The sequence below is a fragment of the Xyrauchen texanus genome, chromosome 37 (assembly GCF_025860055.1).
Source record: "Xyrauchen texanus isolate HMW12.3.18 chromosome 37, RBS_HiC_50CHRs, whole genome shotgun sequence".
NCBI classification, from domain to species: Eukaryota; Metazoa; Chordata; class Actinopteri; order Cypriniformes; family Catostomidae; genus Xyrauchen; species Xyrauchen texanus.
The window spans coordinates 8,097,791-8,120,804 of NC_068312.1; the positions used below are offsets into that span (position 1 = coordinate 8,097,791).

General features: G+C 41.5%; 1 protein-coding gene across 1 annotated transcript in view; it reads left to right on the forward strand.

Annotated features, from left to right (window-relative positions):
• Nucleotides 1–22,626, forward strand: part of opn7d (opsin 7, group member d) — a 30,929-nt gene extending 8,303 nt beyond the window's left edge. Inside the window, exons 2-7 of the mRNA XM_052109334.1 lie at nt 11,162–11,322; nt 17,057–17,219; nt 17,985–18,112; nt 19,862–20,000; nt 21,488–21,683; nt 22,129–22,626. Of these exons, the coding sequence (XP_051965294.1) occupies nt 11,162–11,322; nt 17,057–17,219; nt 17,985–18,112; nt 19,862–20,000; nt 21,488–21,683; nt 22,129–22,626 (1,285 nt within the window). The remainder of the gene's footprint in view (nt 1–11,161; nt 11,323–17,056; nt 17,220–17,984; nt 18,113–19,861; nt 20,001–21,487; nt 21,684–22,128) is intronic.
• Nucleotides 22,627–23,014: the final 388 nt, after the last annotated feature.

A 23,014-nucleotide genomic window follows, 5' to 3' on the forward strand; every position in this document is an offset into this window, starting at 1 on the left:
GCGTGCCCCAGTCCCAGGCAGAGAGCGCAGATGATGTGGCGGTCTCCTGTGCTGAGAAGGGCGCGACATGCCATGATGGAACAGCGGCCCTTATCCTCCGCCTCGTCATCCGAGATGGCAGCAGTGCGGCCGCTCAGCGGCAACTGCGCGTCCCGGGGGGGCGGGGAGGGTGAAAGCGATGCTCGAGGGAGAGGCTTCGGCGAGGCAGTTGCTTCAACCACAGTTTCCGGCAGCCTTTGAGCTTGCTGAATAAAAGGATACGTCATCGGATGGCGTAGCTCGCAGGATGGCTGAAGGTGGCTGAGACGGCCGGCTTCTTCTAGCGCTGTCCACGCTTGCTAGATGCCCCTCGAACGGCGACGCGGCTTCCAGGTCAGCGATGCGGAGAGCTTCGCTGAAGAGATGAAAATCAGGGTTCCAGCCTACGAACTACGCTTATATGCACTCTAGTCACGCCCATTTTGGCGGGCTTTGATGCAGTGAGCACGCGGACGCCTCTCATTGGATGCGAAGTTCGCCCAAGCTCGTCTATAGGCTGCAGCAGTTGCCACAGAGCAACCTATGAGCTCGCTAGCTAGCCCGCTCAAGGTCTGCAGCTGCCGCACTGCGTTGACAATGGATACAAAAATTAAGGATAATTTTTTGGCTTCAATATCTCAGAAAAGATGAATCTTTCCCGTAGCGTAAGCTAGCTTACGCAATACGAGAGAACCTCTCGTAAGAGAACTACATTTGCACAATCCCTTGAATTTCAGTTCAAGGTACACTGCTTTGGATCAGCCTACCAGCAGAACTGAAAATACAAAAAGGGTTGAATTTTTTTTAAAAACATCTTAAAAAGTGGTTCAAACAAAAGCAGATTTGTGAACACTGATGGTCGTTCACAGTCTCAGCTTTCTTTTACTATTGTTATATTTTTTACTTTTTTTGTGTGTGTGATTATTGTTGTTAAAAAAGCCTAACCCGGGACTGGGGCTGCAAATTAGCCTTTGGCTAGAAACCTGTATGTTGAGCATTGGTTGCTTGAAATTGTAGCACTGTTTCTGCATTGTCCCTGTTAAATAAAGTAATAAATAAATAAATTCAAATAATTGTAATTTTATTCTCAAAATAGTATGACTATAATCTCAAAATTCTATGACTTAATTTGAATAATTTGTACTTTATTCACATATGAAATGTAATCTCATAATACAAAACTATTACGACATTATTATCGAAATGTTATTATTATTTACGTGACAATAAAAAAAAAATGTGGGATCACTGAGTAAAGTTAAAAAAACATTGAATTTTTATAAAGGCATCTTGAAACAACTGCGGAAAGAGAATGTTTTTCTCTTGCATTGCAATAAACATTTTTATTCCCTTGTCCCGACTAAACCCGAATAACCAAACAAGATGACTGGCGCGTCCATTGAAATCTACTTGGTGTGTGGATTGTTAAAAACAAATGAAGATTAGAAATGAGGCTTATAGATTATATATTTAGAAATAAGGCTTGCATAATAAAACCTCAGTGCCTCTGATACAGAAAAGCTGCACCCCCGTGAGAGAAAACAGAAAGCTCCCACTCTTCCTTCATAACGTGTCTGATGAACTTGAGCACAAACAGTGCTAAAAGTCAAAGTGCAAATTGTCAATTAATGCAGGTTGGGCTCACTGATCGGAATTCTTTTTCATTTGAAGCCAGAAATGAAGCCTGCCTTGTTGCTTTTGTACCCTGATGTAGTTAACATTAAGCCTAATTTTTTATTTTCTCATCACAAAAAAACATTTGGTGCTATCAACAAAAATTTGGGACAAGGGTCTAGCTACACTGCTGAAAACAACTATGTTTGTCTTCTCTGAAATAATCAGTCCACCCACCCCCCAACTCCTGCGAAGCATTGATATTTCCATTAACAGATTATATTTTGCTCCTGTTACAAGGGGGTTAATAGCACACCTCTCTTCAACAAACTGCTTGGTTTGACTTATCATTCATGTCTGTAGCACAAATGCTTCAGAACAAATTATGTAGCAAAATTAGTACATCAAGGTGCAATATGTAATATATTTACTGTACTAAAGCATAAAATGATCCTAAAATGTTATCAGAGATTTAGGAATTCTGCTAAGTTTAAATACTAGCTTCTCTGAAAACAATGCTGCAGTCATTATATTCTACTTTGAAAGGTCCTTTCTGGGCCGGAATCCAGGCCCACTGCCCATTTACCAATAGTATTTCGACACCCCGGGTTTCCAGATTTGAAACAAGTTATGCTGAGTTTACACTACACGATTTTAAGGCCGATTTTCGCTCGCCGACAGTTTTGTGGAGATCGCCAACAAAAGCCTGAAATCGTGGGCAAATCGGAGCTCGCTCCCGTGAGTGACGATTTGAGAGAATTGCTGATGCGTTGCACATGTCAGCGAGATATCTAGAATCGTAAATATCTGGACCTGTCTGTGATTCCAAATTGTGCCATGTGAAATATGTTTTGACTGAATACAACAGCTGCGTTGACCTACAGCCAATGAGAGAGCAAGAAACGGGGCACGGGAAGTTTCAGTGGGAGGAGTCCTGATGTACCTGCAATAGAACATCAACTAGCATGTCTGCGGCATCAAGAAAGTCTCATAGGACCGAAGAAATGGAGGTAAAATTAGTGGAACATTGGCAGGAGCACCAGATTTGATGTTTCATCTGAACTGTACAACAACCGGGTGGAGCAAGAGAAGAGTTGGAGAGAAATTGCCAATTTTCTTGGACAGTCAGGTATAGGGTTGGGCGATGTCCCTTAATATAATTTCATATAATTTTCAAAAATGATATGAAAAATTATTATTTCGTTATTTTACTAACCCAACTAATGACTCGTCGGCGCTTTATCGGTAGGTTGCACGACACGTGAAGCATTTTTTGTTTAAGCTTTCACTTAAGAAGAGTTGTGCACTTTTTATTTTAATATATCTCTTTACATAAATAGCCTACTATTTTCCACTTAAAAACTATAATTTCGTTATTTTACTCATTGATGAGCAAAAGGTCGAGGCAGAAATGACCATGTACCTGCAGGAAATGGCCATTGATGGGGAAGAGGACCCGCTGACTTGATGGAAAACGAACGACAAAAGGTTTCCGTTCATGGCAAGATTAGCACGGAAATATCTGTGCATATGTGCTACCAGTACTCAGAGCGGGTCTTCAGCACAGCGGGTAGTGTAGTTACTCCAATCCGCAGCTTATTAAAACCAGATAAAGTGAATATGTTGGTATTTCTGGCCAGAAACATCGAAATTTAAACATGGTCTATGGTGAAAGATATTAGACTTCTTTACGCATTTTTCGCCATCCGTTCGTGGACCTATTCGATTTTGCATATTATTTTTTATACGTTCATTTGTGTAGTTCATATGACCACTTTACAATATTTCAATAACATTATTTATTTTGTAGCCTGTGCTGATTTATTTTGTGATTGTGCTGCTAATTATAAGTGAAATGTTAATGCCGAGTTTCGGACTGAGTGTTGTTCCCGTTTTCTAGTTCTTTATTTGTTGTTCTTCTATGTTTTAATAAATGTGTGTTATTCATATTCACCTTGTTTCTTTCATTTGATTTGACATTATGGATTTATGGCCAAGGAAATTGTTCTTTAAAAGTATTAACCAGACAAAAGTTATTTGACGTTCAGCTGGTCTGGGTTTATCTTAAACTGCCGCTTCAGTGTATACAAGAGCTATGTGACAATGAGCAAGATTTTCTGAGACACTACAACTACTAATAATTAATTAATAAAGGCTAATTTCTTGTAGCCTACAACATAAAATATTTTAATCTAAATGTACAGTGTAAGACATGTAAAAAAAGACAAGAAGCTAACAATGTCAAGATCAATATTTGTGCAGCCTGCCTGACACGGTATTTTCACAGACTAACACACGCCACGTCTCTGGCATATACTACAGTATTTAAAATAGCATATATGCATTAGTTATATTCTCAATTTAATTAACAGAGCAATCCCTGCAAAGTTTTTAGGTTAACTATAGAAGAGACTAGGATTAGTGAGTCACACTAGCAAGACTCGCAAAAGGGGCGTGGCATCACGATGGTGGCTCTACATCGTGATGTTGGTCAGTCATCACGATGGACGATGATATCGATCCATCGGCACAACCCTAGTCAGGTAAGCAAATTGTACAGTAGGAGCTACTTTTTCATATTGTAACCAATAAAATATATGGTGCCTTGTGGTGATTAAAAACATACACGTCAAATTCTGGAATGCATAAAATATGATCATGCATTTGTTTTCGTATCTCGTATCACTTCTCGCATGTACTCTGTTGTGAAACGTAATTTGGAGTCCAGGCAGAGTCGTCGGGGATTCGTCAATAGTGAAATGTTTTGTAATGTGTTCACCCCAAGATGGCCCCAAGATGACATATCCAAGATGGCGGCGCGGAAGCACGCAGTGGCCACTCCGGATCCACAATGGTGCTATTTTTGTTAAAAAAGCCTGACTTTTGCAACACATGGACATCGGAGCAACCAGTGTTCGTGTCTACCATCGCCAGACACTACTCAAATATAAGACTCATGCAAAAACCAAGCTGCATGATGACCTGCAGGAGGCGCTACGCGTACTCGGCTTGCTGCGGAGACCAGGCCTCCAGCCCTCGGCGTCGCCTGATGCCGGTGGCCGGGGGAGAGGACGTCGTAAGCGGTGTGCGAGAAAGCGGAAGCGCGGAAAGAGGACGGGGGTCCATGCTAGGCTAAAAACAAACCCTAGCCGGCCGGCTCTCCCATCTATCCTGCTCTCAAATGTTTGCTCACTGGACAATAAACTGGACTATATCCGACTCCAGCAGGCTACGCAGCGTGAGTTTAGAGACTGCTGCGTCTTTGTTTTCACGGAGACGTGGCTCAGCGACAGAGTTCCGGATGCCGCCATTCAGCTAGACGGGCTCGCCTCGTTTCGTGCCGACAGAAATACAGCTCTCTCGCGGTAAGACTCGCGGTGGTGGCTTGTGTGTTTACATCAACACGGAATGGTGCAAGAACTCTATGCTAGTCTCTAGTTACTGTTCATCGCTGTTGGAGCTTGTGACTGTTAGATGCAGACCTTTTTATCTACCACGGGAATTCACCACTGTTTGCATAACCGGAGTTTACATTCCCCCAGCGCTAACGCTAAGGAAGCGCTCTGTGAACTGTATGGGGCTATGAGCTGAACTGCAGAACGCTCACCCCGACGGACTGTTTATTGTCGCCGGAGATTTCAACCATGCAAATCTCAAGACAGTGCTCCCTAAATTCCATCAGTATGTGGACTTTGCAACGAGAGGCTGAACGCGCTTGATCTTGTTTACACAAACATCCCAAGCGCGACCGGGTGGAGCCCGCCCCCACCTCGGCTACTCAGACCACATCTCTGTTATGTTAATTCCAGCATACAGACCGCTCGTCAGACGCACAAAACCGCTTCAGAAGCAGGTGAAAACCTGGCCAGCAGGAGCCATCTCTGCTCTTCAGGACTGTTTTGAGTGTACTGACTGGCACATGTTCAGGGAGGCTGCAACATATGGCGATTCTACCAACTTGGAGGAATACACAGCATCAGTGACCAGCTACATCAGCAAGTGCATTGATGATGTCACTTTCTCCAAGACCATCACCACACGCTCCAACCAGAAGCCGTGGATGACTGCGGAGGTGAACACGCTGCTGAGGTCCCGAGACTCCACCTTCAGAGCAGGCGATAAGGCAGCCCTAAGAACAGCTAGGGCCAAACTGTCACGGGCAATCAGAGAGGCAAAGCGCGCACACGCCCAGAGAATCCACAGTCACTTCCAGGACAGCGGTGACATGCGGCGCATGTGGCAGGGCATCCAGGCCATCACCAACTACAGGACAACATCATGCCTGTGACAAAGATGTCTCCCTTCCAGATGCGCTGAACGACTTCTACGCTCGGTTTGAAGTGCAGAACGACGTGATGGCGAGGAAGTCCACCCCTCCTCCCAACGACCAGGTGCTCTGTCTTACCACGGCAGATGTGAGGAAAACTCTACGTAGAGTCAACCCACGGAAGGCTGCTGGACAAGACAACATTCCTGGCAGAGTGCTCAGAGGATGTGCAGACCAGCTAGCAGATGTTCTTACCGACATCTTCAACATCTCTCTGAGCAGCGCCGTTGTTCCAACGTGCTTCAAGGCCACCACCATCATCCCCATGCCAAAGAAGTCTTCAGTGTCCTGCCTCAACGACTACCGTCCCGTCGCGACTTACACCCATCATCATGAAGTGCTTCGAGAGGCTCGTCATGAGGCAGATTAAGACCCAGCTGCCCCCTCACTAGACCCACTGCAGTTTGCGTGATCGTTCAAACCGTTCAAGGGACGATGCCATCACCACAACCCTCCATCTGGCCCTCACCCACCTAGACAATAAGGACTCATACGTTCGAATGCTGTTCATAGATTTCAGCTCAGCATTCAACACAATCATTCCCCAGCACCTGATTGGAAAGCTGAACCTGCTGGGCCTGGACACCTCCCTCTGCAACTGGATCCTGGACTTCCTGACTGGGAGAACTCAGTCAGTCCGGATCGGGAACAGCATCTCCACCACCACCACACTGAGCACTGGGGCCCCCAGGGCTGTGTGCTCAGTCCACTGCTGTTCACTCTGCTGACTCACGACTGTGCAGCAATGCACAGCTCGAATCACATCATCAAGTTCGCCGATGACACAACCGTGGTGGGTCTCATCAGCAAGAACAACGAGTCAGCATACAGAGAGGAGGTGCAGCGGCTGACGAACTGGTGTAGAGCCAACAACCTGTCCCTGAATGTCGACAAAACAAAAAGAGATGGTTGTTGACTTTAGGAGAGCACAAGGTGAACACACTCCGCTGAACATCGACAGCTCCTCTGTGGAGATCGTCAAGAGCACCAAATTTCTTGGTGTTCACCTGGCGGAGAACCTCACCTGGTCCCTCAACACCAGCTCTATCACCAAAAAAGCCCAGCAGCGTCTCTACTTTCTTCGAAGGCTGAGGAACGCACATCTCCAAACCCCCATCCTCACTACATTCTATAGAGGGACTATTGAGAGCATCCTGAGCAGCTGCATCACTGCCTGGTTTGGGACTTGCACCGTTTCGGACCGCAAAGCCCTGCAGAGGATAGTGAGGACAGCTGAGAAGATCATTGGGGTCTCTCTTCCCTCCATCAAAGACATTTACAAAAAACACTGTATCCGCAAAGCAACCAGCATTGTGGACGACCCCACACACCCCTCACACAAACTCTTTACCCTCCTCCCGTCTGGCAAGAGGTACCGAAGCATTCGGGCCCTCACGGCCAGACTGTGTAACAGCTTCTTCCCCAAGCCATCAGACTTCTCAATACTCAGAGACTGGTTTGACACACACGTGTCCTGAGTTGCACTTTAATAACTGTCACTTTATAACTGTCTGCTACCTCAATAACTGCTATGTGCATAGAACATTATCTCATAGTATGTTATGTTTACATTTTTAGAAACTGTCATCTTTTTGCACTACTGAGTACTGGTCGGCGCTGCACTGTCTATTGTCCTGTTCATTGTCAGTAATTTGTTGTACTGTCCTGTACTTTTGCACATGTTTGCACGTGCACTTTATATAGGTATATATAGGTAGTTTATATAGGTATTTTATTTCGTTGTGTAGTCTCATGTGGTCCTATGTTGGTCCTTTGTTGTTTTTATGTAGCACCATGGTCCTGGAGGAACGTTGTCTCGTTTTGCTGTGTACTGTACTAACTGTATATGGTTGAAACGACAATAAAAACCACTTGACTTGACTTGACTTGACCCCTTTCGCGGATTCATCTATTTGAAAACGCTACGACTTCAGTGACAAGACAGACAGTTACTTAATATGAATGGTACCATGATCCGACGTCTTTGAAAGTCGTGTAGTGTGTAGAAGCCATTACAGTGTAAGCTTGCCATTGTCAGTTTGCTCATTCCTGTTGCGTGTCCTCAACCTGGCAACCCATGTGAGCTTCGAGTCTGTGGAAGATGGGGCGGGGGAGACAATTTTCTATAATATTTTTAATTTGGACTGCAAACGCTTGATGTCAATGTTATATATTGCTCCTTTAAATGGTTAGAGGTTTTGAAATCTGATTTTGAAAAACTTTAATGTTCCCTTTGTTAAGGGTTTATCACAGGCTTTATTAATTACTTATGATCCATTTACAGATGCTTAATACTTCATTAATATGCAGTTATTCCATAAATGCTGTCAATTGTTTTTAATTTTACGGAACCCGGCGCATTCCTTAAATCCGAAACATAAAATGTCCTATTTCAGTATTTATGTCATAATGCAGCAAAAATAGGCTATTATAGTGAGATTAAAGGAGGGATTATGTCATTTTGCTACAGTCTGCTTTGTCTTTTCATTAATTGCTGTAATGTCTTCACTCTCTTGTGTTGTCATTTTCCTTGTCACACCAAAAGAATGGTGCTACTATGAGTTTCATGCTCATTCACAGCATATGTCATAAAATAAAGCCTGATGACAATTAAGCCATACTGAACATTAAGTACAGTTTTGTTTTTCATTTTGAAAGCTCCTTAAAAATTCTGAATTTGTGTCAACTTTTTTTTTGTCTACATTTAGAGAAATAGAACACACCTAATCTAAATTTATTTCTAGAGTCTTCTTCTCTTGTTTTATTCTTTTAATCCATCTGTCTGGTCTTATGAGAGCACTCATTTCTGTTTTCTAAGCTTATTAGGATAGTTTTTTATATATAGATCTGCATTCTGTTCAGGTCATGAGGAAAAAACAGTTTTTGCCATTCAGGCAGATTTTAGATGGAAGTACTCATTCACAATTTGAATACAGGTTTGGAGGCATGCTCGGTGTGATCTGGGTAATAAGACCTCTCACTGCAAAAGAGAGAAAAAAGATCAAATGAGCAGGCAGAGCTTCTCCTATGTATTTTACCATTTCATAATTTAATGCAAACAGCAGTGATGGTGGATGTACCCTGACAAACCAAAAATAAACCTTAGCTTTGATAGCTGAAATTGTCAAATTATGGAGTTATATTAAGATCAGAACATTTCTAGCTAATTCCATGAAATATCAGAAAACTCCAAAGCAGCGTTTGTCCTTATGTCAAATAAAATTTGATTTACTTTGAAATAAGATTACATACATACAAAGAAAGAAAGAAAGAAAGAAAAAAGAAAGCAAGAAAAAAAGAAAAACAGAAAACGGATGTTTGGCTGCATGCAGTGATTTCAGAGTGGTCCCATTGAGAGCAGACCGTGCAAACATGAACCAAACATTATGATGGACATGTTTATGTTTTTGCTGGATTTATCTGTCAGCAGCACACACTGAAAATCAGTGAAGCACTTGTGTATTTATTGCTCTGCTAACTCGACATGCAATATAAGAAGAAAGTTCCAGTATGTACATTAAATGTGTGTTTTATATAGATGTACTTTTATTTTATATTTTTTGCTTTTGTTGGTGTTGACTTGACATATACCTGGGGTTCAAAATCTGAGAATGAAATATGAGTAACACAATTTTAGGACTTTGACCTAAATTATGATGTAAAGTAAAGAAGAAATATAATTAATTACTAATTAACTAATTAAATGTAAGAAAATGTGTGACATTGACAAACATATATTTTTACAAAAGGTCAGATTTCCTTGCTTTCGTTGAAGCACACAGGATGCACGCAAGATTTGTTAATTTGTCTATAAAGCAAAAAGGAAACATATACTAATACATTCTGATATTCATGAAAACTTTCACATTTAAATTGTTATGCTAATAATCTCAAATGTCCATTTTTTGTTACTACACAAGTGGTCTCAGAGCTTTGGGCCACACTGTACATTTATAGGTTAATGTCAATAACTTTTTGGTTTAATTTTGGGATAATAGATCTAAATGGTTAATCACAGTTCTCTATTTATTTATTATGTTGTTCATTCATTCATTCATTCATTCATTCATTCATTCATTCAATGCTTTAATTCAAAACTAAAAGTTTCCTTCTTTACATCTTATTATTTCACATGGTTTCCACATCATTAAAACTTTTTCACTTGCTTGGAGATGTTAATTCACAAGGAGAGTGCATGGATTTTGTGTTAAGGTAAATGTAAGTTCATGTATTTATTAAATTAAATTAAAGGTCATTGTTTCTGGTTAGTCTGAGGCTATGAAGTGGTGATCTGGCAATCATGTCTTGTGTTATGTCTGTGTTAAAGTTCTAATGTTAGATCCATTATGTTTTAATGGACATAAACATGCTCAGTTCAATATATAACGACAGGCATGTGCCTTTTTAAATGTCCACTTTTCAATAACATGAATTATTATTATTATTATTATAAAAAAAAAAATATAATAACCTAAGCAAAAAGACAAATAAACATAAACCATTTCAAAATGTGTTGTATTAATTATTTGGTTACCAAGGAGACAACAGTTAACATCAGTTAAGTGTATGCTTAGATAAAATATGAGACACGTGATGTGTGAAGAATCGAGGTAAACGTAACTTGTGAACAGAACATTTTAATTGTGTGTTATTTCCAATTAATTCCAGTTAAATTATTAGCTATGGGATACTGTGCGCCTTAGTAATACAAAGGGGTCAGTTATTTTATTCCTAAAATGTTTCAAATGTCATTTGCACCACATAATGTTATCAAACAAACATAATCTGAGAAAATGATGGTTCAGAAAAATGGCTGTTCAGAAATTTTCAGAATTCAGCTGTTCAGAAAAACTTTGTTAATTAAAATTTGTTCTACAGGGTATTTAATCCATATGACCAAAAGTGCCCATAGCTGATGAAGCACTCTGTCTTTTAAGAATTAAATTCTGTCTCTCCTCCTGCAATAATCTATTCTTTACCACAGCTTCGTTCCATAACATAATCCAGCAGGCCGTTTTTGTTTTGGCATTAGCTGTGAGTGGGAAGCTGGCTGCACTGTTCTCTCTTCACTGAGAGATGAGCTGCTACACTCAATTGTACTAGACTCACCAAAAAAGCTAATTGAACCCCAAAGCTCCATTGATTCAGCCCTAAAAGCCCTTAGCTCAGTCATAAATGGCTAATACTCATTTGATTTACCAGTGCTTCTGCCTCATCCTTTTCAAAATGTTCATTTAAACCTGACTTCTTCTCTTGTCTTTCATCATCTCTGCAGATGGGGCACCCCACGGAAACTTCCCATTTTGTTTCCACAATCCCAAAGGAGCACGATGTCTTCATGGGTTCCATATATGCAACTTTCTGTGAGTACATTCACTTACAACTGATACATTTTCATGTTATTTATGGGCATTTAGGCTTAATTTATTGGACAGCCAAGAGAGACAGGATAGTATAGGGAAAGAAAATGTGATCGGGACATGACCCATGCTTGACTAAGATCCAAAGAATTATAAGTAATGAGCACATGCAATACCCACTGTGCCATCAACATGATCACAAGGGAAATCAACATGTTGCTTCCAAAAGTTTATGTACCCTGAAATCAACCCCATTCTGCTCAATCACTGACATAGACGGGATCTCTCTGGCATTATTGTAAAATATATCTGTAGTATTGTTTACTATGTATACCCCTGGCTTGTTTCTAAAGAACAAAAAAATGTCTGACGCAGGCGTACATTGATGGGTCCTTAAACAAGCCCTCATAATAAATCTCCAACTGATTGACAAATTCACTTGTGAAATGGATTGCTGTGAACTATATGCCAACGATTGTCTTATGGTCAATAATATGGTAGTAAACAATACATTGTATTCTAAAGCCGCTTTTTGAATGGTCTTATCAATGATTAACTCTTAATTTTTATTTTATATATATATATATATATATATATATATATATATATATATATATATATATATATATATATATATATATATATATAATATATATTTATTTATATTTAAAGATAACTATGTATAATTATTTCATCATTATATTGAATTATTGTTATATGAGGGGCTTTCTCAGCAAATATTTTTATATGTGATTAATCGCGATTAATTAATCGGGACAAAATTTAATTAATTCGATTAAAAACTTTAATCGATTGACAGCCCTAATTATTTACAACAAAAATTACAACTCGCTTTTGCCATGTCGAGCTCACACATGCCCATGCGTTCAACAGAACCTCTTGATTTGGCCACTGAAGGGACAGTGATTAAAATGTTGGTAAGCACAGACTGATTTCAGCAGCAGAACTTCACAAGCTGTTACTTTTAGCTTTCATCTTTTTTACCTTTATGAATTAGTTCACAAAATATTAAGATTAAATATAAAAAGCATGACCAAGGCACATTATCAACATATATAATCATCTGCAGCTTTGAATCCTAAACAGATTTGACTTGATTTTTCATTTCCTGATGAACATTTGAGGGGTGCTTTCCCATGCAAACAAGGCTTGGATGTTGTAGGTGGTTGCAAGGGCATTGGTTTGAATATGCAGTTCTGTTCTGTGTTACTCAAAAGAACCTAGCCCAAGTAATTTTCTGGTCCTAAGATATGGCTTGGGTCCAGCCTTCAATCGAAATCAATTAGAGTTTTGGCTAATTTTATCATTCACCTGTTGAAAATTGTCTGATCACTTAGAGAAGGTTGGGGATGTGCAACTGCATTCTATAAATAAGCTAACACTTAGCTGACATGACAACTCTGGAAATCACCCAACGAATATCATTACCTTTTAATTTGTACCTGTTTAACTGTGATTTGCACATGGGAAATACCTTGAATTGTGTGAATAGTGTGCAACTCATTGTATGAAAAATTCCAAAATAAATTCCAAAAGTCTGTTTTCTTAATGATAAAAACATCATTGCCCTGAAAAGTGTGTCATGTTTGAACAGTATGAATTGCCCTGAAGCATACAAGTTTTGTAAGCAGGGACTAAAAATGAAATGATTTTCATTTCGGTTCATTCTGAGCAAAAACGTCATGGTTACTGTTGTAACCTCCATTTCCTGAGGGAAGGAGATGTTGTGTCAAATGTACTGGCCAAAGGGGTCTTTCTTGAGAGCCTCGCTTGGATTTGAGAAAAGGCCAATGAGAAATTGAGTAAGGTTCGGCCGTTTACAGTGGTAGGTCTAGTGACGTGGCAAGGGGGACACAACGTCTCGTTCCCTTGGGTCCAGCCGAGTTACCGAGTTCTACTGGATCACTTTAGGGCGTAAAGTGGCCTAATAGAGGGAGCTCTGGCTTGGTTGATCGTGTCTATGACCGCAGGTGGTAGGTCACTCAGATCTTCCGCATCCCGTCCAGGGGCCAGACGTGGAGGTTCCAGAGGTATGGCGCAGATGCCAGAGGGTGCTCTGTCCCTGGGAAAGAAGGTCTTCCCCAGGTGAATTTGCCAGGGAGGTGCTGTTGCGAGGAGCGTGAGATCCAAGAACCAAGTGCAAGTGGGCCACAAAGGTGACTTGTTCCTTGTCCTACCTGACCTTGCACAGCACAAGTGCAAGAAGGCTCACTGTGGGCAATGCGTATTTGTGCAGCCCCCGGGGTCAGCTGTGTGCCAGCGCGTCTGTCCCAAGAGGGGCCTCTGTTAGGGAGTACCAGAGCAGGCAGTGTGAAATGTCTTGGGTGGCAAAGAGATCTACCTGTGCCTTGCTGAACTGGCCCCAAATCAGCTGGACCACCTGTGGGTGGAGACTCCACTCTCCGCTGAGCGAGATTTGTCATGACAGCGCATCTGCTGTTGTGTTGAGGTTGCCTGGGATATGAATGGCAAGCAGCGACCTGAGTCGCTTTGACAATTTATGTACGCTACCGTCGCGGTGCTGTCTGAACGGTTCAAGACGTGCTTGCCCCGAATCAGCAGGAGAAACCTCCGCAGTGCAAGGAATACAGCCAGCAACTCTAGGTTGTTGATGTGCCAAAGCAGGCGGGGCCCTGTCTCATATGCATTAACCCGAGGATGACATATGCTCCAGGAGCCACTGGAACTGTTTTAGAGGAACCACTGTGCTGGGCTCGAAGAGAGAGAGGCACTTGAGCACTGACTGTGCGCGCTCGTTCGTGAGGCGTGCTGAGCAGGCCTTTTCAGCATCGCGCATCTCGACCATGTTCAGCCAGAGGTGGCGTTCCTGGATCACGAGGGTGGCCATCACCCGCCCGCGTGCCTGCACCATGAACATCGTGGCACTGAGAGCGAGGTTGGTGGCAGAGCGCAGTTCCTGCAGAACGTCAGGGTTGGGGCTACCCAGATGTAGTTCTTTGAGTGTCTTGGCTTGGTGGACATGCAGGAGAGCCATGGCATGCAGGGAGGAGGCGGCCTGACCAGTGGCGCTGTAGGCTTTCGAGGCCAGTGACGACATCATTCTACAGGCCTTGGAGGGAGTACCGGGCGATCCTGCCAGGTGGCGGCGTTCTCGGGGCACAGGTGGATCGCAACCGCTCTGTCCACCTGGGCTACCTCCGTGTACCCGTGGGCCACCCCATCGTCAAGGGTAGTGAGAGCGGACGAGCGAGGAGGTCGGTTCTGGGCAGTGATAGGTGCCCTCCATGACCTCGTCAGCTCGTCATGCACTTCCAGGAAGAAAGTTACTTGGGGGGGGTGGTTGTGGCTGGGAGTGGCGCCCTGACCTTAGGTACCAATCATCAAGCCTTGAAGGCTGTGGGGAGGTCGGAGGGTTTCAGTCCAAACCGACACTCACGGCAGCCCAGGAAAGCATGTCGGCCATCTGCGCATCAGCCTATGACTGGGCGGACTGACCCGAAGGTGGCAGCCCAGTCGAGTATTCTATGTCAGACGCCTGAACACTCTCCAATGCAGCGCCGATGTCATAATCCAACTCAGAGGGCTCGAGGGAGAACACGGGCTGACTGTGAGACGAGCCTGGGGGCGGGTGGTTTGTGGGGACGTACCTGGCGAAACCGAGCCCGCTGCCAACCCACAAATCGCCTCCATTGACAAGCCGCGACCGCAATGTTGCCATGGTCATATTCTCGCAATGAGTACCATCCACAAATGCTTCCTCAGTGTGATCGCTACCCAGGCAAAAGGCAGTATTTATGACCGTCTGACTTGGAGAGATATCGACCGCATCCATGAACTACACAGGGGCGGAAGGGCATCTTTAAAAAGACACGTCCTTAAAAGGACGTTCAACACCTGCTGTGTATTGCTCTTTTGTGAGTGAAAATATACTCTTTAGAGGGGAAAATACGCATCTTTTAGAGGTATACACTTTTTTAACAGAAGCGCTGTCTAAGTGCCCAGGGGCATGGAGAGAGGGAGAAATCTGCTGGTAACACGCCGTAGATCCAACAGCAATGCTCTGCTTGTAGAGGTGAGTGAAACAGTAGTTAGTAGTCAGCTTGCTGCTGCACATCCGCTCAGCTTCGAAGAAAATATCTGACTGACAGACGCACGTCCGCTTCCCTTTATACCCTTATGTCCGGGGGCGGGACATGAAAATTCATCTGCCAATTTCTCATTGGCCTTTTCTCAAATCCAGAGGTATGTGAGGCTCTCAAGCAAGATCCCTTGTGTCACTATATTCGACACAGCGTCGGGTGAGTGACAGAAGGAGAACTGTATTTTTTCATTCCGGTTAAGAAGTTCTGCAGCTTCCTTTCCAAATGGTAACCAGTTAGAACAAAGTAAAGGAACGGTTAATAACGTTCTTTTTAAAATGGCAGTACACTGTGCTATGGGGTGGATGAAATGCCAATTGCAGTGTTGCCAGATCTTGCAAGAGATACAAGCAACATGGTCCAGAAAAACAAGCCCAAAATAAGCCACTTGCCTCACCAAAATAAGTGAAAATAAGCAATTAAATGTTTTCCTGTGTTGTGGATTTATCAGCATAGAAATCATAACAAGCATATAGTTAATTAAAAGTTACAAATAATTTTTATTACAGATCTGCATCTCAGTCAAAACCCAGCAGCATCAAATCTGTATTATTGCATCATATCTAACAATAATTCAATGAAGACTTGGAAACAACTGAGAAAAGTACTTTTTTACCTTTAATAATGTTTTCCTTAACATTGCATGTATATTTAGTAATTATACATAGTTGTTAGATAGGTCTTCATTCAGAGAATGCAACATCCACAGTGGGGAATTAGGCAAAGAAATGTGTAATGCAGCAGTTTCCATCAGGATCAAAGCACATGTTTAATTTTTTAAGGCAAGTGGTATAATTCCAAAAATGTACTGTGGAACCCCATTTGGCCTTTGGTTTCATGAAAACAATATTGGAATGAAATGAACTAGTCATAACCGGTTACATTTAAAAATAAACTTTTCAGAGCCTGGATAGCTCAGCGAGCAAAGATGCTGACTACCACCACTGGAGACGCAAGTTCGAATCCAGGGTGTGCTGACTGACTCCAGCCAGGTCTCCAAAGCAACCAAATTGGCCCGGTTGCTAGGGAGGGTAGATGGAGTAGCCTCCTCGTGGTCTCTATAACGTGGTTCTCGCTCTCGGTGAGTTGTGCGTGGATGCTGCGGAGAATAGCGTGAAGCCTCCACATGCGCTATGTCTCCGCAGTAACACGCTCATCAAGCCACGTGATAAGATGTGTGGAATGACTGTCTCAGACATGGAGGCAACTGAGATTTGTCCTCCTCCACCTGGATTGAGGTGAGTCACTACACCACACAAGGTCTTAAAGCGCATTGGGAATTAGGCATTCCAAATTAGGGAGAAACAATTGAAAATCTATTTTTGCCCATTTTTGGTTACGTTCTGCAAAAAAAAAAACAGTTTTTAGTCCTTGGTTGTGAGATCAAAACTTCAGTGTCAGTGGTAAACTGAGCTGTGGGGATGTGCGTCAGTTTGAGGAGGATTCTTATAGTAATTATAAAGTGCTAGCGTAAATTACAGCAGCTTTAGTTATTGCTGACCTGGCAGAAGGATAACATGGCAGCAATAAAATAAGAGTTACAGGGTGTTAGAACGATGATGAAAAACTGCTTGTGGTTCTGACTTGTTTCTTAATGTGTTGCTTTCTATTTTTAGGTATTCTGTCACTCTTGGGAAATGGAATACTGCTCCTTGTAGCATATCGTAAGAGGACGTCTCTGAAGCCGGCCGAGTTCTTCATCATAAATTTGTCTATTAGTGACCTTGGGATGACAGTTACTCTTTTCCCCCTGGCGATTCCATCAGCCTTTGCTCACAAGTAGGCAGATGCATCTGACACACAAAATATTTGAATTGTGAAACCTCAGATAATTCCTGTGTTTATATATTAATGCCACCTCTATGCCACATTAAAATGTTGACATAAACACACCTTTTGTGCTGTATATATCTTTTCAAGGAAAATTCACACTTACAGTGATTTACAGAAACAATTCCAACAAATAACCCGCATGTCGGACGGAATCACAAAATACAGTCTTAAAGGAATAGTGAAAAAATGAAAATTGTCTCATGATTTACACACCATCATGATGTTACCAGATGTGTATAACTTTCTTTGTTCTGCAGAACAAAAATGACAATATTTTGAAGAATATCTCAATTATAGATCCATACAAAGCAAGTGGATGGTGATCAAAACTTTAAAGCTACATAAAGCACAGACAATCATAGTAAAAGTAATCCATATGACTCCAGTGGTTAACTGAATGTCTTCTAAAGAGATATGATCACTTTGGGTGAGATACAGATCAATATTTATGTCCCATTCACTATAATTGTTTATTATTGGTCACTCTCCTATGCACGTCCATGAGGGGAATAACCACTGGAGTCGAATGGATTACTTTTACTACTAAATATAATGTTGGAGGGGGAAAGCAACCTCTGAATCATGATTGTCACTGATTATACAAACAGGATTACTTCCTGTTTTATTATAGTTACTACTGACAGTTGTTAGTGACAAGTGCCTTCTTTGATTGATTCACTGTCTCTCTCTCTCTCTCTCTCTCTCTCACAGGTGGCTGTTTGGAGAGCTGACCTGTTTATGCTATGCCGTATGTGGCGTTCTCTTCGGCTTGACCAGCTTGACAAATCTTACTGCTCTGTCTTCCGTCTGCTGCCTCAAAGTCTGCTTCCCAAACTATGGTACTGCCCCAGAATACATTTATTTTCCTCCCAGGCCCACCTCCATATCTTCATTAAGAATTGGATGCAGTCACATGCATCCATTGTGTTTGGCTGGGACACAGCTCAAGGTGAAATGTGTCACCTTATGTCTTTCATTATCCTGATAAGATTTGCTAGATGTATTTTTAAGGTTCAGATTGGCAGTCTTCATTTGGCTTTTTGCTCAATATGCTCCAGATGAAAAGGAGAGGTCAGACTCATTTGTGTTCATTAGTTCTGTCAGGCTTTTTGGAGTGTCAACTTCTGATAGAGAGAGAGGAGATAATGCAGCCAGTACAGTTTAACGGCACATGGGTGAGCTTGCTGGTGGACAGCAGGTGAGCAGATGGACTCTGTAGGTGGCAGAATGGTAGACACACTTGGAGCATTATTTCAGAAAGGATGTCAACTCTTAAGATGTGATTCTTTCACTTTTTGAGCTATAATTATAGTGAAGTAAACAGTGGCCCTAAATGGTATTTGGACAATTAAGCCACACTTAATAATGTCTGAATGTCATTGCATTAGCAAGTGAAATATTAAAACCAAGTGGTATGTCAAACAAATGATTCTAAATCTTTTCTCAGAACTGACTCTCAGAGCTATTTTTGCAATTACTTTTAACCAACTGGTCACACGCAAGGAAGTCTATTTACAGTAGGTTAGATTACATTATATTTTTAAATGTGCATAATTAGATTACAGTTGCTCAGGGGACTTAAAGGGATAGTTCACCCAAAAATGAAAATTCTCTCATAATTTACTCACCCTCTAGCCATCCCAGATGTGTATGACTTTCTTTCTTCAGCAGAACACAAACAAAGATTTTTTAAATAATATTTCAGCTCTGTAGGTCCTTACAATGCAAGTGAATGGTGATCAGACATTTGTAGCCCCAAACATAAAAGTATTCCATGCAACTCCAGTGTTTAATCCATATCATCAGAAGCGATATAATAGGTGTAAGTGTGGGCGAGAAACAGATAAATATTTAAATCCTTTTGAATCTAAATCTCAAATTTAACTTTCACTTTCAGGCGTGGAAGTGAAACTAAACAGGCATCACATGTGACTTTCAGATGTAAAAGTGAAAGTGGAGATTTAGAGTAAAAAAAGGACTTACATTTTTATATTTTTCTCGCCCACACTTATTATATTGCTTCTGAAGATATGGATTTAAATGATATAAGGACCTACAGAGCTGAAATATTATTTAAAATAAATCTTTGTTTGTGTTCTGCTGAAGAAAGAAAGATACATCTGGGATGGCAAGAGAAAACTACTAGAAAACTAGTAAATGATGAGAGAAATTTCATTTTTGGGTGAACTATCCCATTAAATGACAAATGAGTGTAAATTGGTACTTGGTAGGAATATTATTTTGACTTACCCCTCCTTTTCCAAAAAAATTTAAAAAGAAGCAAAAATCTAGGTTACAGTGAGGCAGGAGAAGTGAATGGGGTCAATTTTTAAATGTTAAAATACTCACTTTTTCAAATGTATAGCCACAAAACATAAACAGTGTGCATGTAAAAATGATTTTAGTGTGATAAAATCACTTACAAACCTTTTCTGTGTAAAGTTATCTTCGATTGTAATGTAATGCAATGTAATGTCAGCTAACCCTAACCCTTCAATGTAACATTTCCAAACAATGAGTATAAGAACAGAATGTGATTAACAATGAATGACCATAGTTGCTTTTATGCCTGTGCTTTCCTTTACCAGGTAACAAATTCTCCTATGCTCATGCCCGTCTGATGATATTGGGAGTGTGGTGTTATGCCACAGTGTTTGCCGTTGGTCCCTTGGCAAATTGGGGCCACTATGGTCCTGAACCCTATGGCACAGCATGCTGCATAGACTGGTAAGTGTCTGGGAGCGTGTTAATGGACAATTGTAGCAATATATGATTCTCAGAAAACCAGCCACAACATGCTAATAAGTCACCTTAAAGGGGAAGGGTTTCATTTCTGTGCCACTAGTGGAACCAAACAGAACTGCTCAAATAACTAGATTTTTACATTGGTGCTTGCCAATGCTGCCATGACGCTAGGGTGTTTGCCAGGGCATTGCCATGAAGTTGCTAAAGTGTGCATTGCTATTATGTTGCTAGGGTGTTCTGAGTCGTTGCTTGGGCATTTCTGGGGCATTGCTAGGTTGTTACTATGGTGTTTTTGGGTGAACAGGCCCAAGTCAAAAGAACCAAGTCCCATTCTCTATGATACTGTGATCCCTATAAATACTGTAGATTAGGTTCCTTCTTTAATGCAAGACTTTGAGATTTTTTGTTTTAGTTTTTTGCCTGTTTTAACAAGCAAGTCCAATTGCTTAGAAAAGTAATAAAAGCACCTCTTTTCAACAAGATGCACAATTTTAGGTATCATTCATATCTGTAGAACAAACGGTGCTTGGTGAATTTAGAGCCAAGTGTGTTACTTGGGGTTGTGGATTAAAAAGAAAAAAGCAATAGTTGTAGTGATGTTTGCCCTGAAAAAACTGGTAGTCCCACCCCAAATGCAGCCCACTGGTTTGCCAACATTTTACAAGTAGGACAATTTACACTTAAGCAAGCAGAGCAATATCTCGAAAGCACCACAGTGACAGTGTTAAGAGTCTTTAGGAAGCTAACTAACAAATGGCTTACTTAGTTGTCTTTGAACATACAGTAAATTGGATATGATCAATTATTTTAACATTGATATCGACACATTGCTTCCGGAAGTTCACGTACCCTGAAATTAACCCCATGCAGCTGAATTACTGACAAGCGGCATCCCCATCAGACATTTTTAGACCAATTGTAGCATAATCAATATTCCCTCTAGCACTATTTATAGTGGGTTGCGCAAGCAAAAAGGAAGTAATCGTGTTTACAGAAACAATAGTGAGTTCAATCTGGGGGTAGAAAATTTCACACCAAAATTGCATTTTTACACCACTGATGGTTAGGTTTAGGGTTGGGGTTTTAGGTGGTAGAATTAATAAAATATGCATTTCTGTTGACTAGATTACATCAGTTACGACTAAAAATACAACTTGCTTTTGGTGCTACTCTGTGGACATTTCACCTAAAAACTGGAGCTCCCTTGTGCCCATATGTTCAACAACACTTCCAGCTTCGACCACTGGGGGCAGTGGTTTGAATTTCAGTAAGCACAGACCTATTTCAGTAGCAAAATGTTCGACCTACTGTGGCCAAGTTCACAGTTTTGATAATTCTGAAAGGCTAGAACAAGCTCCAATTGGACAAGACTACTAGAACCTCTACAGAGTTTCACTTTCTAACAGCTGTAACACAGGTCTTCCGAGTTTTCTCTATGATCATTGTCCTGTCCTGTGTTCAACTTATAGGTATGCACCTGGCCATGACTCACTATCCATGTCCTACATCATCTGCCTCTTCCTCTTCTGCTACGCTCTCCCCCTTGCCATCATCCTCCTCTCCTACATCCTGATCCTCAACACGGTGCGAGGGTCACGGCAGGCAGTACAGCAACATGTGTCACCACAGACCAAGACAACAAATCCACAAATCCTCATTGTGAAGGTGTGTCAGCAAAAAAATAACTTTTATCAAGATCTATTTTTTGCTGTATGTGTTTTTGGGTTGGATAAATGGGAATTTGAAGATTAAAAAAATATCTTTATACTACATAATGGGTTCTTTAGATCAGCAAATTGGTTTCTAGATTTTTAATAGATATAATTAAAAATCCCTAGATATAGACCATTTTAGACTAGCATCCAACTTTCCATGCATGACTTTTCATGCTGGTCCAGGCAGGTTTATGCTGGTTTGTGGTGGTTTAGTGTTGTATAGCTGATGAAGCAGCTCAGATATGCTGTTCCCCAGCAAAAAAAAAATATATATATATATATATATTGGAACCTTTATTTTTAATGCTGAAGATTGATTAATGTATATAGATGTACTTCTGTTCTCCATAAATGCTCTTTTGAGTATAAATGTGTTCTCTTTTTGTCTCTCATAGCTTTCAGTGGCAGTATGTATTGGTTTTCTGACAGCGTGGAGCCCCTATGCTATTGTAGCAATGTGGGCTGCATTTGGAAGACTCAGTGAAGTCCCACCTACAGCTTTTGCAATAGCAGCTATCTTTGCCAAATCCTCCACCATCTACAACCCGGTGGTGTACCTGCTATTCAAACCCAATTTTCGGAAATCTCTGAGCAGGGACACTGCTCAAATACGCAGGCGAATTTGTTCCAGCCCGTGTAGGGGAAGCCCTGTGCATGGAGAAAAGGATTTTTACCCACAAACGTCCCTTCACTGCAACAAGGATGTTAGCAACTCCACTCGCTTCTCAAACTGCCTAGCGGACAGCCACGGGGCTTCTCTTTATTGTACCGAGGCAGATCTACGTTGTCAACGCGCCACGCCTCAAAGAACTGCCTGTGTGCTGATCGGTACATCCTACAGCGAGGTGACTTTGAGCCAGCTCCCAGAAAAAATGCAAGCTGACCTTATTTGAAGGCCCTCTAGGCTCTCCTTATGCAAGAACGTAAATAAGAATGAGAAAAGAAGATGGAAGAGCAAACTCTGGCCTTCACAGATAAGCCCAAGTAACTGTAGATGTGCAGCATATCTGAGTCAGAGACAAGTTCTCTTCAGAAAACACTTTAGAGAGAAAGAGGAAACAATACACTTAAAATGAATGATTTTATACTGAATGTGCAAAGAAGATAGTAATGGAAAAAAGGGGAAGCTGTGGAAATGAGCTGACACATTCTGTATTTTACAGAATCTTGTAGCATTTTATAAGGAGATATACAATAGGGAAAGCACAACAACTGACCTTATACTAAGCTCCACCTTATAAACATTGCGGACCAATCCTATCATAGCAACTGTTGCCATTC